Below are 17,480 nucleotides of genomic sequence, written 5' to 3' on the forward strand. Positions count from 1 at the left end.
GGTTTTGGGTATTATATAATCGAATAGTAAAAATCCATTTCTAATGAGAAAAGAAAAGGGATAAACAGAAAATAATAATTTTATTAAAGTAATACCAAATAAGTAAAAAAAAAAAAAATCTAATGGGGTTGGTTAGTAGAAGCATGCTAGGTTGCAAATGAGGCGGACGTTGCAGGCTTCTCCTGGTAATAGGAGGTCTTTAGATTCGAACCTTATCTTGTGAAAAACATCCCTTGGGGCCATACTCAAGTTGGTCTCGGTCCCAGAGTGATAGCTCACTCGGCCACCATTTTAAAAAATAAAAATATAAGTATTACAAATGATGGTCGCTTATAGTCATTTGATCAGTGTTGTTCACATAGTTCAAGTCACATTCAAAGGTGGTCGAGCGAAACTTCTTTAAAACAGTTACTTATCGGATGAACATTATTTCATTTAATTTAATGACATAATTTTTTTTTCCTAAAATTAGTTTCTGAATTTAAATTCCAGACAAAAAATGTAAAAAAATAAAATAAAATAAATATTGATGGACGGTTCTATCCACATTAGATCCGTTGTTAGGTTCCCATCAATTAGTGATGTAACATACAAACCATGGTTTTTGCTCATTGCTCAAGCTTATATAGTGCTCTCCGCTTTTTCGTTTTTTTTTTTTTTTTTCAGAAAATGGAGACCCAATTTAGGGTTCAACAAGTGATCATTGAATCTAATGAGCAGTGTGTGGAATTGTATTCTTGAGATGGACTCTCTTCTTTCTTGGGTGAGACTCGAAGATGAACCCTGTAATATGATTGACAACTAGACTGTCTTCTGCTTCAGTCTCATTCATGTACTTCTTAATTGTCCTTGGATGTAAATCAAAATATGAAGAATAATAAGCCAAATAAGCAATGAGGCAAAATGTGTATTTGCCTCGTTGTTCTTTACAACTTTTGATCTGCATCCAAGAACATCAAACACTTAACATCGACTAAGGAATCATTGGGTACATGAACAAAACCTCTTCTAATGTTTGTACTGTGCAGTAAAATGTGAAGTCAAAAAAATGAAAAGTTTCAGGTGGCTTAACAACTATATGGGCATGCCATCAACAATGATCTTTGGCACTAAATAGTAAAATAGTATTCATAACCAGCAAAAGCCTACAAGCATGTTATTAAGCTCTGGATGGTAAGCTATTCATCCATTTAGTTGGGAACTTCAATAGTGTTTGACAAAATATTTATAAGTGATCTTACTCTTTGCTCTCTGAACTTCTATAGTTTCCTTAGCTCGGTCATCCCACCATTTATTGGCATGTGGTTGAGGCAGTTCGATTAAGTTGGAATGAAAGAGGAAAAAAGTGAGGATCAACTTTGCAATAGTCCCGCAGCTCTGCTGAACTCTAAATTATTACTTCTAGTTCCCAACATGAAAGGATATCATTTAGGCAACTGCTAGTAATATGACTTTGGAATCTACCCACCTTTTCTCAAACATGAAATCATTGAGGACAATATATTGCAATCAGATGAATGCTTCTCGCGACTCTGTTGGAAGTTCTAAGTCAGGCTCAAACTCACTAAGAGGGACAAAATATTGATCCACCATGTCTTTGGTTACTTTTTCAACACTAGGAGGATCCCACTGCATATTTTGAAAACAGGATCCTGTCACCATTATGGATAGACAATGTAGATACCAATACAAAGATAACAAAGTTAGGATTATATTATCGCCACTCATTGTGGTTAAACAATGTAGATCCTGTTTCCATTCCTTTCCTGTTTCACTTGTTTGCATTACTAAAATCTTAAGTTAAATTATTGAAACCCCTCTTGGCAGAAAAAAATAATAATAAATTAAAAAATAAAAATTACTTTGCCTCAATGGTAAAAGAAGTTACCTTTGGGGCTGAGTCCTTTTCGACTAGTCGTGCCCGAACCCCCTGATGATGACACCAACCGACATACAGTCACAAATACATGAAAGTCTATTACATAAAAAAGAATTGAGGAATACCATACCTCACAGAAGTCACCCGTAATCTGCTTAGAAAGTCCCTGTAAGGACATTCGGTACTCACGGACCAAGCACTGATCAAGGGTCTGAAATCTTCCTTCTCTTATCTGAGTCAATTATTAAAGAAGTGTCAGCTCAGGTTTATAATACAACAGTTTAGGTCTAATGTACCCTCAGAGACAGAAACTCACAGATCTAAGGGAAACCTTCAAGCTCAATGGCGAGACTTCTTTAAGTCTCTTTAGAGTAGAAATGCACCATGGATCCTTTGTTCTGCCTGCCTCAATTTCCTAAGTACAGATTTAAGGCAAGCAATCAGATTCCACCAAAGAGGGCCCAAAGTGATAATGCTTATTAACTATCCCTTCAAGCTTAGAAGAAATTTTCAAAAAGAACTTGCACATCATCATATTAGGACCAAAAGAAAAGAAAAAATGAAGAAAAATACTTTGTACATCACTACAGAAAATGAAACTGAATGAAGGTGTTTTCAAAATTCTGGAAGGTAGCTAAATAGTTGGTGAAGGAGTTCAAGTTTGTGGCAAGATAAGATCAGCACTTCAGCTTGTTCATTTACTGCAAGAGTTATTTTCCAAACAAATAGTAGTACCAGACTACCAGCTCAAGGAATCTAATCTAGCCTTCTAAAGTAACAGCTAAACAATTTTGAGCTTCAGTGGCGCTAAATATTTCAAAGGAACAGTGTACTGGAGATTTCAGTATGTCATCTAGAACTTTTAGATTATTTTCCATGCAGGCACATCTCAGATGTAGGAACTTAGGCACCTTAGAAAATTGATCCCTGATCATAAATCTTTCTTGAAATAGATTGCATTACCTCATTTCTAAATTGGTTCTTAATTCTATAGAGAGATTGCACACATATCTCATGGGTGAAATACTTTACTTAAAAAAATAGAATTAAAAATAAAGAGTAAATAAAAATTGTAGAAAGTTAAAACACCATGACTTCCTAAAACTCGATAACAACTAGAGAAATAAGCAAAACCAATAAATGCTTACCAAGGCATCTATAATCTCTTCAACTGTGTCATGGCTGAAACATTCATCAAGTAATTCAATCCTAGACAAACCCAAACATGAAAGTACAAGTTAATAACCTCAATTAGATTAAATAGTAAACAGTATGAAGTTCTTTCTGCAATGAACAATCAACATTTAAATTTGTCCCGAGTTAGAATTTTAGGACAAGTATATGCCCTTGGAACTAGAATTTCTATCTGAAGGCTTTCATATAACAAACCTGTGAAGCACACTTGACTTATTTGGATGGACAAGTTCCCCATGTTTGTCTAAACAAGTTTCAATGACAGAAGGATCATCAGTGACTAACTTCCCAAGTTCTTCTTCGATTAATGGAATCCTCTATTATAAAAGAAACAAATTACACCAGAATTATATAAAAAGATAGACCAAAGTATCTATAAGTATATTGCGGAAAAGGTTCTGAAATTAACTGAACTATGCAAATAGTGTGTAGCAAGCCCACAAGCAAGCATCTCAGGTCCATTGAGTTTTTCACTTGTAAGAGCCAAGAACTCCCCTACAAACAAGAGCAGACATGAGCAACAAAATTTGAAAGGGTTGTCAATCTCTCTGCAGCACTTTACAAGAGAGGACCTCCCATCAGGAGCCTTGAAATATTACTAACGTAAACAAATCAGCTTTCTTCCTCTAAGAAAAACGACCTCTAATAGCAGTTAAAAGTTTTGTTAAACTGACACTACAATGGCCTAAAAACCAAGTGCAGCACAGTTCTCTCAATTCTTCATAAAGTACACTAGCGATATATAATATGTTTAGACTTTAGACTTCAAAAATTGAATGATTAATGACCAATTCGCTTGAACAGTTGTTAATTGCAATCTTCTTCAGCTTTTCTTCAAAAATAGCAGGCAATTAATTACAGAACACTGCAGAAAAACTAAGTCAACAAAGAGAAGAAAAGTGAAAGATGACTACTAGATCCGAGATGAGCAAGCAAACTAGAGATGACCAACGTAAAGGTCAGAAGAGAAAGATGTCCTGCAGAAGTACTAGCTGAGGCACATTCAGAGTCTTAAATGAAGATGTATAGTGATGTCAATTCTAACAGCTTCTAAAGATCACTCTTTTCCCTTTCAACAGAAAAGAAGATCAGTCTTTCCATAAATACTTTCTAGATGCATTCTCAAAGACTCAGGAGACTCAAGGCAACATCAGTCATTTTCACAAAAAGGCAGCATGGACGTTAACCCTTGTGAGGATCTCCAAAGAATTTTCCATAATAATCTTGGAGTTTGGGAAACACATACAAAATATATGTGTCAACATTCCAATGATTTTGTTAACCTAAAAATACATATTCTATCCATTGGAAAACAACTCTGCCATATAACCTATTTTATCTTCTTTCCTTTTTACTTTACCTACAAATGGATTATCTAAAATACAAGTTAAACATATACATGATCAAAAAATGCAAGCATACCTAAGTGACCGGGTAGATGTGAAAGGTAAAAGGATGCCCCAGCATCTGGATGGAAACCAATTAGAGTTTCAGGGGTAGCAAAAACCTGCAAATTGCAATGACATGATATCAACTCACCAATCTAATACACTATTCTTTCCCTAATGAATAATAGATAAAGCAGAAGAAATATCAACTGCTTGGCCTGGCTTCTCTATGTGTGTTGAATAAAAAGTTGAAATCCTACTGCAACAACAATTAAACTTTAATATTGCAACATCATTCTGAGCAAACGAGACTTTAACTATGTACAAAAATGTCACAAGTACAGAGCCAGCTTGTGAGCAAGCAAAAATGAGAACTATAGCAATAACGTTTTCACTGATTGAACATAACTCACGCAGGGAGAAATGGACATATAAGCATGTTTTTTAAAGTACAAATGTATTAAATGGAAAAAAAATTTAAAAAATGGGAATATCATCAACAGTTTCAGTTGGTTTCACTTCATAATTAACATGATATGCAGAGTTACAGTACTTGTCATGGTCCATTATGCAAATTGTAGATAAAGGGAAGCATTCTACGTATTCTGAAATTCTTAGAAAATCCCATACAGCATAACCCCTTACTAGACTGAAATCAATTATTTATTTAGAAATAGTAATAATAATTGATACTACACCAAGAAACATCCACTATTTTTTTGAAGGACAGGAGCAGCTAACAAAAGCCATAACCTATACTGGCCCCTATATTGGAATGGTAGTTACCATTTATAACTTCTTACATTTACATTCTTAAGTACAATTAGGTGTAGCACTCAATTCATGTGACTGTGCTCAGAGATATTCAAACCCCTTTCATATTCATTCTTCATTAGCTAAGCTATGCTATTCATCACTTTGTTTCCCTTCTCATCGACATAAGAACCAGTTTATAAATTCAAGCATATCTGAAACTTTATATAAAGACTTCCTGAAGAATACTTGAGCTTTTTCGATCTCATTACATTATTCCCAAACACCTCAACAATGTCTCAACTAGCTCCTTACATTAATATGCTCAAATCAAATGAGATTAGTCATGCAAATGCTTTAGTGTACAAAACAAATTCGTGTAAATGCTCAGGTCACGACTCACAAGTCAGAAATACATTAGGAAGATTTTGCAAAGTAATTGATGATATCCTCATACAAAGAAGAACAAAAGGATAATTATATGTACAAGGATCCATATTACATACAGTTTTATCAGTTGCAATGCGGAATGTTCCAGGGATTGAGACACCACCACCGCCACCCATGGTAACACCATTCAAGATAGCCACCTGCATGGAGATCATCAGTGACATTGTCAAGTAAACCCAGCAGTAAATTTAGACTGACCCTATGTTATACAATAGTAATCCACTTGAGTTTATTTTTACATACACAATAAACCTTCCTCAACTCTTAGTGCCTTACTTTATGTAAAGTAATTCATCCTTTCTAAGAAAAGAACTCAACTTAATCTTAAGGCCATGTATCCAAACAGAAAGGACTAACTCATAGAAAACCACATTAAATTTGATCAACCATCAGGTGTGAAACACAACACGATATAAGAGTGCAAGTAATGAAACACAAGAAAAGAAAAGGGAGCCACAGATGCATTTGCACACTCATTTGAAAGAAAAAGAAAAAAGTTTGATAAAGTCACTACAAAACAAGCTCACAGCACTGTGAATAACACACAAGAATTATGAGTACTCACATGTGGCTTTAAACACGTGCCCAGGAGATACATAAAAGGATATAATGCCCTAAAAAACTCCTTACAATCTTCCATTCTCCCTGCAAACAGTAAAGCAAATGCAGGGCTGTCACAAACAAAGAAACAGACTTTCCAATAAAACAGTGGAGCCTATTATCAAAAATAAGTATATCTTTGGTGTACATCTCAGCTAACTGCATAAAGCCAATTTTCTTATATAAAAACATGCATGCCATAGAAATATGTTTATGAACTAGCTTACTGGAAGGGAAGAAATTGGCTATCTGGGTCTTAACAAAGTCAAACATATGACAGTTCTACCTTCGTTTATCAAATGATAGAGAGACACTACATCTCCACCCGCACAAAATGCCTTGCCACTGCCCTTCAAAAATTCAAACCAATTTATATAAGTTACCACTTGTGTAATCAAAACCAAGCAATATCAGCTTCAGCATGGGACAAAAGAATAGTAGCTCATATTAAAGAACCAAAATAGTGGGAAGCGGGGCGAAAAAGAAACAGAATTACCTTCAATGCAATAAAGCCCACATCCGGATTATCTTCCCAACTTCTGTACAGTTTCTGCAATCTAAGCCCCTATAAGATCACCACAGACCACTCATTAATGGGTGTCATCTAAAATCCCAAACCAACAAAAGAAACTAAATGCAGCAAACAACTAATCACCCGGATAATCAAATGTCAGAATAACAACTAAAATACCCAATTCTAGTAATTGGGTATCTGCCAGTTAGCCAAAAGCTCATATACCCACAAAAGCCAACCAAGCATTACATTATATAACAATTCAAATGTATCGAACTAATGAAAAAAAAAATCACTTTATGAAAGAAAAACACACACCATTGCAGTAGTGAGAGCATTGAGCACAGAAGGTCTGTTGAGAACTGCAGTTCTGGACCAAGCTTTGCCTTCAACCAATACCTGAAACAGAGAGAAAGAGAGAGTCTTTCACATAATTGAGCTCATATAACATTATCGTTAGGATTATACAAGAAAAGGGTGGTGAGAAATTGACTTGGTTATCAAGATCATCGTTGAGGGCAGTGTCCGGGAGAGAGCAGAGCCCTCTTCTGCTGCAATGGCGGAGGAAACGACAACTGTCAAGGCCGCCATGTCTGGCCAATACAGCTACCTTGAGCCTCTGCATCATTTGCTTTCGAAATTCTACTAAACGAGTAAAGGCCCGATGATTTATAGTGTCTGCTTGAGCCGTTCCAACTCCCTTTTAACTTTGTTTCCAACTTTAAATAACATATATTAATCTATTCTCTTTTTTATATTAAACTAGAAATTACAAATGTGGAATATTGGTTATCAGTGTGTGTTCTTTATTTTTTATTTTTTTTATTTTGAGAAAAAAGATAATTTATTAATCCAAGAGGATACAACAACGGGGATGACACTATAAATCTCAACTACTCCAATTAGATAAGAGGACTCACTCATACCCTTAATATAGAACCAGCGATTACAAACACCATGAGCCAATAGGGGCTCAACTGTAACCTATAGACAAAACCTACCCCAGGAGTGTCAATACATTCTTACAACCAACCTCAAGAAGAGACAAAACCCTTCCGACACCATATACCAAAACTACCAGTATGTGTAGAGGCGTCTCCCCATTATATTGACAGCAAGAAAATACCGAAATTTAAAAACAACTTGTCCCTGGATATGAAACCGTAACAATGGCACAACCACTAAACCTAACCTAACCAAACAACCCTAGCTCAAAAGAGTAGAGACTGATTAAAACCTAAACCACACCAAAATAAAACAAAATAAAACCCTAAGAGACTTAAGTCAACTGTAACATAAAAACGAAATAAAATACTAGAATAAACCAAATCAGGCCCCAACATGGGAGCCCAATGCCCTAGCCCAATTATTTAGAAAAACAGCAAGGAGAGTTTGCAAGCTTATTACCCTGATTTTTGGAATAAAATCACTTTATTTTTTTAATAGATTTCATATCGATGTATCATTAAACTCAAACTAGAATGAGTCATCACATATATATCCTCCTTCTATCGATATGGAGTATCGGTAGACAAAAAGTTTGTGGTGGTGCTACAGCGATATATAGAGTATATATGTCCACTTATTCAACAATTCCATAGAATTCAATCAATTCATACTCACTTAAAAAAGCAAGTCTATAAATTATGTTAACACCATAACATAGTAAGAGAAATGCTAACAACATTTTCCATCTACCTTCCCCTTCCAACATTTTCCACTCATTGTCTGCCATGTGTCTTGTAACTTTACTCAATCATATAAACTAAATGCTGAGAAAATAAATTTTATTTTCTTCCCAATTTGCCAAAAATAATGCAATAATTCATTTTTCCTTATTTTCTTTCTTTTCTCTCTCTTGCTTCACTCCTTCGTCTCTTTCTTTTTCTTTCTTTTTTTTACTTTTCCTTTTGGTTGCAAAACCAGAAATACTTCACACACAAAAAATAAAAAATAAAAAACCCAAAAAATACTAATATCATCATATAAATGTACAAAATAAAACCAACCCAGAAATTCATTAGGAAAAAATTTAGCTCGTTAAACCCTTAAATTCTAATTTAGCTTATTAGTTGAAAAATTTTCATCTTGTGGAAATTGTATTGTCTGAGTTTCAATCGGAGGAACGAGAGAGAGAGAGAGAGAGAGAGAGAGAGAGAGAGAGAGAGAGAGAGAGAGGGCAATGTGAACAAAGACATCGAGTGGGAAAATGTTGACAAGCGTATTATAGGAATTTAGCCATTCTGTCTCTTTCCACGTCATCACTTGATGGATAATTTGGATGGAGTGTGAAGGATTGGACACAGCTGATAAAAATTGGGGACCATTTATAACATTTGCCCTTCGTTTTTCTGTACAAAATTGCTCCCAAACCTTATAGTGGATATACAATTAATCGCCCACCCCAATTAGGTAAGCGGCCTAACCAATTGCTTTAATACTCTTGTCAATTACCTCACGTTACCGAGACCAAAAAATTATTGTAAGAGCTTTGGCATTTCTTATGGTGAGTCTCTTACTGGTATACAAATTAGTTGGACCAAAATTAGTTGATATATCAAACTAAGGGCCCGTTTGGTATTGTGTTTGAGACAAAAAATCACTTATTTTTAACATTTTACGTACAGCATGTGTTTGGTAAAACAAAATAAGGCGCGTTAAAAAAAAATAATGGTGATTTAACCGCGATTTTATAAAGCAGCGGAGCGGCTGCTTTTTGAAAACCGTGTTTTCCTACAACACGCGGTGCTGCACCAAGTTAAATGAAAATTTTAAATTTCCAATAACGTCCTCATCTTTTTCTCAAAAGAGAAAAATGCACCAACAGTCCCTCAACTATTGTGCACCGGCCAGTTTGATACCCAAACTCACAATGGTATCAATGTGATACCTAGACTCAAAATTTGCTATCAACGACATACTTCCGTCAAATTTCTTTGATGGCTCTGTTAAATAGGTGACGTGGCAAGCATGTGGAGGGGAAAAAGAGGGGAAATGACCGAAATAGCCTAGAGCGATAGCCTCAATGACTTATATGTCCTGGAAATTATTTATTTATTTATTTAAATAATTCTTTTTATTATTTTTCTCTCCTCTTCCTCTTCTTCTTCCTATTTTAATTTTTTCCTTTCTTCCTCTGCAACAACTCAAACGCAGACTGTCTCTTCTTTGCGACCCGAACCCAAAAACCTAAAAAAATTGGGCAAGGATCTAAGCAACGATCAAGGAGGCCTTCACCCTCTTCGACATCGGCAACGACGGCAAGATCGCCCTGTCTGAATTGAAATCCTAATGCGGTCCCTGAGCATCATCTCCGACGATGATTCGTCACCCTCCGCCTCCGACAAGTCTTGCAAAACCACGAATCATCAAATTCCAAACAATCACATCTCTTTTAGACATTTCATCGAACACCTTCTGTGCATCACCCACCCTCCCACAGGTCACATACAGCTCAATGATCCCAACCCTAACTGAACCAAACCAAAACCAAATCTGGAAAACAATATATTTTCCAATCAATCGACATTTGACATCATTCAAAATCAAAAAACCATTTGTAAACATAGACTCAAGCTTTATGCTTTCTTTCCTTACAAGCTAGATCAAAAACCCATTAATCAATGCTTGCCCAGAAATCACTTACGGAAGAATATTTTCCAATTTGAGAGAAACCCATTGATCCAAACCCACATTAAAAGCTTCAAGCTTTAACATAAGAGTAGAGGAACAACCAAACAAACCGAGATCTAGAGGTGCCGAGGGTGCCGCTTGAAATTGAATCCGAGATCGGGAGGTGCGAAGAGGGATGGGGCACCGAGGCCGAGCTTGGTGCCAATGTCGAGACCAAGAGGTTGACATGACTAATACCCTCGCTGGGTTCCGATACCGAGAGGAGATTGGGCGTTGGTCACCGAGAAAAGCTTCTGTGTTGACTGCCAGGATGCACGGCCGGGATTTGATGATCAGAGAGAAATACGAACTCTGTTCTCTCTCTCTCTCTCTCTCTCTCTCTCTCTCTCTCTCTCTCTCTCTCTCTCTTCCATACACGAACCCAGAAGAATTGGTGGGTTTTGCAGAAGCGATTGGGTCGAAGGAAAGACGGGTTTTTAACGGCGTCGGAGGGAGGAGAGGTCCTGAGATCCATTCTGTTTCCCCTTGGGTATTGGATTTGATGGAGACTTGGTTGCGCCTGTGTAGTGGATTTGCAGGTGTAGCCGACTGGAGAAAAAAGGCAGGGTCATGGGTTGAAGATATAGGCATCCGGGGTCTCCTTCCAGTCAATTCGGGTATGGGAGAAGGCGGATGTGTCACCTGCAGTGGAGGAGGAGTTGGCGAGAGAGCCTATGCCGAGAATTGGTTGCTTTGGATGATTCTGAGAATGGAGGAAAAGTGGAGGTTTTGATCGGGGAGAAAGAGAGATTTGATCGGGGAGAAAGAGAGAGAGAGAGAGAGAGAGAGAGAGAGAGAGAGAGAGAGAGAGAGAGAGAGAGAGAGAGAGAGAGAGAGAGAGAGAACCTTCAACAGCATCAGAGTGTGGGTAAAAAGACGTGTTTGCCCTTTTTTTTTGGGCCCACGTGCTTTGCACGTGACTTTTTTAACGCAGCCGTCAGTGAAATCTGACGAAAGTACCTCGTCGATAACGAAATATGGGTTCAGGTATCACATTGATACCATTGAGAGTGTGGGTATCAAATTGGCCGGTGCACATGAGTTGAGGCACTGATGGTGCATTTTTCTCTTCTCAAAATGACTGAGACTATTCTTACGATGCTTCTTCCTCGATCTTCTCGCTCCGGATTCCGGACCCGATATCCCTATGGATCTTTCAATTCAATCAATTCTTCTGGTACTACCAGACTGGTAGTCGCTAATTTGTTCTTCAATTCTTGTTTCTCCTTATTAGTTGGGTAGTTTTTCTTTTACCCTCAGTTCATTTTTTTCTGGCCTGAATCCTCAGTTCGTCTTTTTTTGGTCTGATTCCTCAGTTCATCTCCCATGAACTATTGGCCTAATATCCTGCAATTCCCTTCATCGAATTTTTTTTTTTTCTTATCTAATCCTGGGGGCTTTGTTTTCTGATTTGCTCTCGAAAGGAATTGTTTTTCTTTCGTCTTTCCTATATCAATTCTCAGTGAAGGGTTAAATAAATATCTTGAGTGTTCAATGGGTTTGTTGATCATAAGTGTTGAACCAAATCGTATCTCTTTTCATCTGAGTAATCTTCAATCCAATATTCAATCAACTCGTGTCTATCTTAACACAGGTTGGAGTCAAGGGTGAACTGCAACATTTTGGAGGAGATTATGGTCTGGTTTTAATACAAAGACAATTGTACCTAAATGCATAACTAAGAGGGAAACTGGTTCTTGCTCTTGATTATATATAATATTGATTCTTGGCTTCTTGCTCATTCAGAACGTATAATTGTATAATATATATATATATATATATATATATATATATATATATAGTGTAAACTCTTTTAGCATGTATATTTTGGTCATTATATCGAGCTATAACATTTTACATGAAAATTTACCAAACACTATAGCAATACTTTTATTGCTTAATCAATTTGAAAACAGAGTTTACCAAACATTTAGCTGAGTTTTTCTACAGTTGATTATTTTGACAACTGAGTTTTTTCACAGCCAAGTTTTCTTACAGCAATACCAAACTAAGCCTAAATGACCGAAATTAGATCTTTTTAAACCACAGGGGGAAACAGTGTCATGACCCTAAACCACGGGAACCATTTATAACATTTGCGCTTCATTTTCTTTGTACGAAATTGCTCCTAAACCTAATAGTAGATATACAATTAATCGCCCAACTTAATTAGGAAAGCGGCCTAACTAATTGCTTTAATACTCTTGTCAATTACCTCATGCTACTGAGACCAAAAATTATTGTAAAAGTTTTGGCATTTCTTATGGTGAGGCTATTATTGGTACAAATTTGTCACCATGCTATGCATATATTTTATTTCCGTCTTTACTCTGGAATAAAAATAACAAAATTCAAACAAAAAACAAAAAATTCAAACAATTTTCCACGAGCGAATTAGCATTTGGTCAAGTAGATCAAACAATTGTCATTTTTTTTTAATCTCCTACTTATTTCTGATAAATAAATCAAAACAAACAATGAGCCAGTCTTGGCCATTACATGTAATGCACACCTATGTAATCACTTGAAATGTTTAATACATCTGTAATGTTTTTAGTAGACGTATCAATCTTGAGCATATGCAAAAAAATAAAAATAAAATTATAAAAAAAAAAAAATGCGTAGCAATTTTCTCCACATTTTGTGGAATAAATTCCTACATAATTAATTAATTATCTACACTTACAGGATGTGTTTGGAGTCTAGTATTCATATATTCCATGCAATTAAGGAATGGCGAACGCGGAACATGTGAAAGAAAGGAATCACATATCTAGGCAGCCTCCTCTGCATGGTGGGCCATCAGCATATTCGCTACCAATAATCAAGGCTGCCCATTCAATCAAGGAATATGGCATGCACCTGCGATATAAGGAAACATGCAATCACCTTACTTGCAATCATCAAGGATTATATATATGTAATTGTTATAAAGTAGAAAGAAGATGAAGAGAGAATAGTTAGGAGGAAGTAGAAGTGTTCTTATTCAGTCTCATTAGCTTCCTTTATATAGAGGTAGGGTTTACATCAAAGTACATAACTAATGAGTATTTACGTGGACAGTCACATAGATAATAATATTTACAACACTCCCCCTTGGATGTCCACCAATGAATGATGGTATTGGATGCACTTATTGTTGCCTCGTTAAAAACCTTGCTAGGTAACAAAAACCCAGTGGGACAAAAATAACCCTGGTCGAACAGGACAAAAATAGCACAACACGCATATGTCCTAGGTAGCATACTTCCGGATGCTCCCCCTGATGAGAATCTCTCCCTGATTGTTGCAAGCCTCAATTATGTATGTGATAAGCTACATGTACCATGTATAGTGGTTTGATGTGTCTATCACTGAGGTGTGACCATGTGTGCTTTGCATATAGGGCCTCATCACAAATTTTCATACCTACAAAGTTAAAACAATACTAACAAAGCTAGACAATATAAAGAAATTGATACATTTATCTTTGTATAGTTTAAAACATATATAGGAAAAATCACCATGACATACCTAGCCATAAATATCAATATCTTTATGTATTGATATGTCTCATATAAGCTCTTCAAGAGTTTTAAGTAATTTATAACTTTGCGAAAGTTAGAATATGTTGCAACACTATAATCATAATTTGAATTCGATTTCGTAGTCTTATCAAAGGTGTCAGCCATTTATTGAAAGAAAAGAAGTCTACAAAGTACAAAGCTCAGCTGCAATCACAACTTGTAAGAAATCTGGAACTGAAAAATAAAAAGCATTCTGCCTAAGAGAGTGACCATAGGTAGCCAACACATGCGCAATCCCATTTCCTTGCCGACTGACATGTAACACCTGCACCACACTATGGGACTTCAAAAGTATCCCTACATCATCATAGATTCTGCCCAATAGTGATAAGTTAGCTGAAGCACACCTCGAGAGTTGATGCTGAACCTCAAATGCGTCGATTTCCAGTATAGCTGGACCAAAACCGTGCTCCCCTGCAAACTCTAATGCAGCTTTGCATGCCAAAATTTCAGCGTGTTCCGAAGAAAGCAAACCACTCACAGACCAAGCCCCTCCTCCTAACATCACTCCAGTCTCGTTTCTGATTACAAAACCCAGTCCACCTTTCCTAGTAACATGATGAAATGCACCATCCACATTTATCTTAACCAGACCTACTGGGGGTGTCCTCCACACTGCTCTGTATACAGATTTGGATCGGGGAGGTTTCTGATTATGAAATCTGAACTCCTTTAACCGAGAAACAATCCCCAAGCTAACATCCCAGGCCTCGAGCCTCTTTTGATTCCAAACTCTATCATTTCTTTCCTTCCAAACACCCCAAAGAGAAAACAAAAGTTCTCTGAACTGAGGTAATGACAAGTCTTTAGCACACTGACTTAACCAACTAATAACATCCCCTGTCATATTGCTAGGGCTATAACATACCCGTTCTTCTGTAGTACCAACCTAGTATAGGGACAATTCCTACATAAATGGAGAGTCGTTTCAGTAAGATCCTCACATAAAACACATATATGCGAGTCCATTACCACTCGCTTCGAGGCTAAGCTTCCTAAAGATGGAAGTATATCCAGACACGCTCTCTAGACATGGATCTTGGCTTCGTTTGGAATTGCCACCTTCCACAGTTTTTTCCAAAAACCCGAGTCAACAGGGAGTTGCAATGGCTGATAGCTGGACGACTTCAAAAAAGCAAACCTATAGGCTGTCTTCACAGAGAAGTTTCCATCTTTTGAAAGTCTCCAACATAGGCGGTCGTTCACTACTCTCCTACTCAAGGGAATAGCTGCAATCGCAGCTGCTTCGTCAGCCGTAAAGACCCCCTGTATTAAGGGTATATTCCACCTGTCATGTTCACACATTAAGTCATTCACTGTCAGGATGTCAATATCAATCAACCCAGTTGGTAGAGGTCTTCCAGCAGGCAATGCCACCACCCAATTTTCTGCAAAGATGCCAATGTTCTCTCCGGTACCTACCTGCCAATAACAACTCTCTTTAAGCATTCCCGAGTAGAGAAAATACTATTCACTTAAATAAAAAGAAATTAATATTCAGAAAAAAAATAAAAATTTAGATGTGCACCAAAGCGATCGTTGTTTTACAACTATTTGGTATAGTGACATCAGTCTTCGACTTAAAGTTATAAGTTATCATATTTGATTACTTGTATTGCTAATTATCAAACCATTTTTTTTTCTTCTTTTTTTGGGTGAAACTAGCAGCTAAATGAGACACCTTACGCTTTAGAATTTATTTAAGAAAGAAAAACGAGAAATACAAAAGAGGGGGACAAAATTAAAATATGCTCAGAAAAAACAACCTACAACAAACAAAATTTCCAGAGACCTAAGCTTTCACTGTTTAAAGAAGTAAAAAGAAATGAAAGAGTCAAGTCACACCAAAAGGAATTGATAGATGATGAACCATCTTTCATTAATACATCGTTAAATTGATTGCCTTCACGAAATACTTACTACACAACAATTAAACTTCAATATTCAAACATACTGTTGAGGAAAATAGACTTCCACTATGTACAAAATTGTTACATGTGAGTAAGCCAGAATGAGAAGGAAGTATAGCAATAACGTTTTCACTTGACTGAATATAACTCACACACGGAGAAATGGACATATCATCATGCCTGTTTTAAGTGCAAATGTATTGAATGAAAAAAAAAATCATCGACAGTTCAGTTGGTTAATAGAATAATTTAACATGAGATGCAGAGTTTACAGACTTATAGTACATATGGTCCCTTATACAAAATGTGGATAAAGGGAAACATTCTACTTATTATGAAATTTGTGACTGTAATTGAAGAAAAGGGTTCTGAGGAATTCACTTATTGGTAATCAAAATCGTCGTTAGGTGCAATTTCTAGGAGAGAGTAGAAGTCTCTTCTAGTGCAATGACTGAGAAAATGACAACTTACCGTGAAGATTATCGAAGCCTATGAAGGAAGTACCGAGTCCGAAGGTTATTTCTCGAATGCTAGGTAGTTGCCTTTGGCACTCATTTTCCCATTTTTTCTGTTGGTTTGAAGGGAAAAAAGAAAAAAAGAAAAAGAAAAGCTACCATTGGTTGCTATACCACAATGAAGCGGGGGGAAATCAGCTGTCCTGAAATTGGGTGTCCCATTCTGTCTCATCCACTTCTATGTTGACATATGGCATCTTACTTAACCACAGCTAACTCTGTTAGGGAAAAAAAAGAAGAAAAAAAAGGTTGAAAAAATAACACAATTAACCGAATAAGGCTTTCCTTCCATCTCTCCTCTCTCCTCCTCCATCACTTCCTCTCTTCTCAAGTCATCCTCCACACTCTTCCTTCCATGAAACTGCTTGTCTGGCATATAATAGTTACTGTACTGAGGAACTGAAAAGCAATTATGAAATTCTTAATTTTCCTTGTTTTGTGAATAAACTATGGAAAAAAAGTCATCATCTGGTTCTGGTCATCGTCTTCCCCCAATTTATCCCTTCTCTTTTTCCTGCAAAAAGCAGCTTGCCCTCTCTTCCAACCCTAATTCTGCATTAAATTCAAATAAAACATCGAAAATAATTTCTGGAAAGGTATCAACTGAATAAGTGAAAGGAACCTCTCATGATCTCATCTAATTCAAAATACCAAAGTTTGGAGAAATTGAGTGACAGAAAAATTGAAAATCATTGGCTCTCCAATTCTGTCCAATTCAAGAGTGCAGAGACGGGAGAGGGACTCTTTGAGCAAAGGGCACTGGTGTTTTTATTTCCTTTAATTAGCTATTAATTTTAATTTTAATTTTAATTTTAAAAGAAAATGAGGGCTTAACGGAGTTAACTTCCTGTTAAGTAAGTGTACAGTGTCAGAAAATAGCATATGACAGAATAGAGATAGAATAAGTTGGGACAGCTTATTTCCTCCCAAAAAAAAGCAACATGCCACATTGCCACTCCTGACCAGCAAACCTCTACTTTTTACCTTTTTTTTTTTCCCTCTGTCTTTTCCTTTTTGGCGACAAGAGTTAGTGAGCTGG

General features: G+C 36.5%; 2 protein-coding genes across 3 annotated transcripts; both read right to left on the bottom strand.

Moving 5' to 3' along the window:
* Positions 1 to 1,049: 1,049 nt before the first annotated feature.
* LOC112182453 (3-hydroxyisobutyryl-CoA hydrolase-like protein 1, mitochondrial) lies at positions 1,050 to 7,490 on the bottom strand. 2 transcript variants are annotated; one of them, XM_024320950.2, is made up of 15 exons: positions 7,272 to 7,490; positions 7,097 to 7,177; positions 6,761 to 6,829; positions 6,551 to 6,614; positions 6,230 to 6,309; positions 5,721 to 5,804; positions 4,496 to 4,580; positions 3,483 to 3,568; positions 3,269 to 3,390; positions 3,028 to 3,088; positions 2,196 to 2,294; positions 2,010 to 2,111; positions 1,889 to 1,930; positions 1,469 to 1,629; positions 1,050 to 1,377 (listed from the first exon to the last, which is right to left on the bottom strand). In XM_024320950.2, the coding sequence occupies exons 1-14, from the start codon at positions 7,404 to 7,406 to the stop codon at positions 1,510 to 1,512; spliced, it is 1,230 nt and encodes a 409-aa protein (XP_024176718.1). In that variant the 5' UTR covers positions 7,407 to 7,490; the 3' UTR covers positions 1,050 to 1,377; positions 1,469 to 1,509. The 2 variants fall into 2 exon arrangements, with proteins under 2 accessions (XP_024176718.1, XP_024176717.1); XM_024320949.2 differs by having other exon boundaries at positions 1,050 to 1,629.
* Positions 7,491 to 14,140: 6,650 nt separating this feature from the next.
* LOC112167011 lies at positions 14,141 to 14,863 on the bottom strand. The gene has a single exon (XM_024303957.1). The coding sequence runs from the start codon at positions 14,861 to 14,863 to the stop codon at positions 14,141 to 14,143; it is 723 nt and encodes a 240-aa protein (XP_024159725.1).
* Positions 14,864 to 17,480: the final 2,617 nt, after the last annotated feature.

Source organism: Rosa chinensis, chromosome 1 (assembly GCF_002994745.2).
Source record: "Rosa chinensis cultivar Old Blush chromosome 1, RchiOBHm-V2, whole genome shotgun sequence".
NCBI classification, from domain to species: domain Eukaryota; kingdom Viridiplantae; phylum Streptophyta; class Magnoliopsida; order Rosales; family Rosaceae; genus Rosa; species Rosa chinensis.

Excerpts from the sequence above, each read along its gene's own strand:
- LOC112167011 (XM_024303957.1), bottom strand. The coding sequence starts at position 14,863 with ATGACAGGGGATGTTATTAGTTGGTTAAGTCAGTGTGCTAAAGACTTG.
- LOC112182453 (XM_024320950.2), bottom strand. The coding sequence starts at position 7,406 with ATGATGCAGAGGCTCAAGGTAGCTGTATTGGCCAGACATGGCGGCCTT. Across the intron at positions 7,178-7,271 it reads ACGATGATCTTGATAACCAA|GTATTGGTTGAAGGCAAAGC; the intron begins GTCAATTTCTCA and ends TCTCTGTTTCAG. Across the intron at positions 2,112-2,195 it reads TGAAGGTTTCCCTTAGATCT|ATAAGAGAAGGAAGATTTCA; the intron begins GTGAGTTTCTGT and ends TAATTGACTCAG.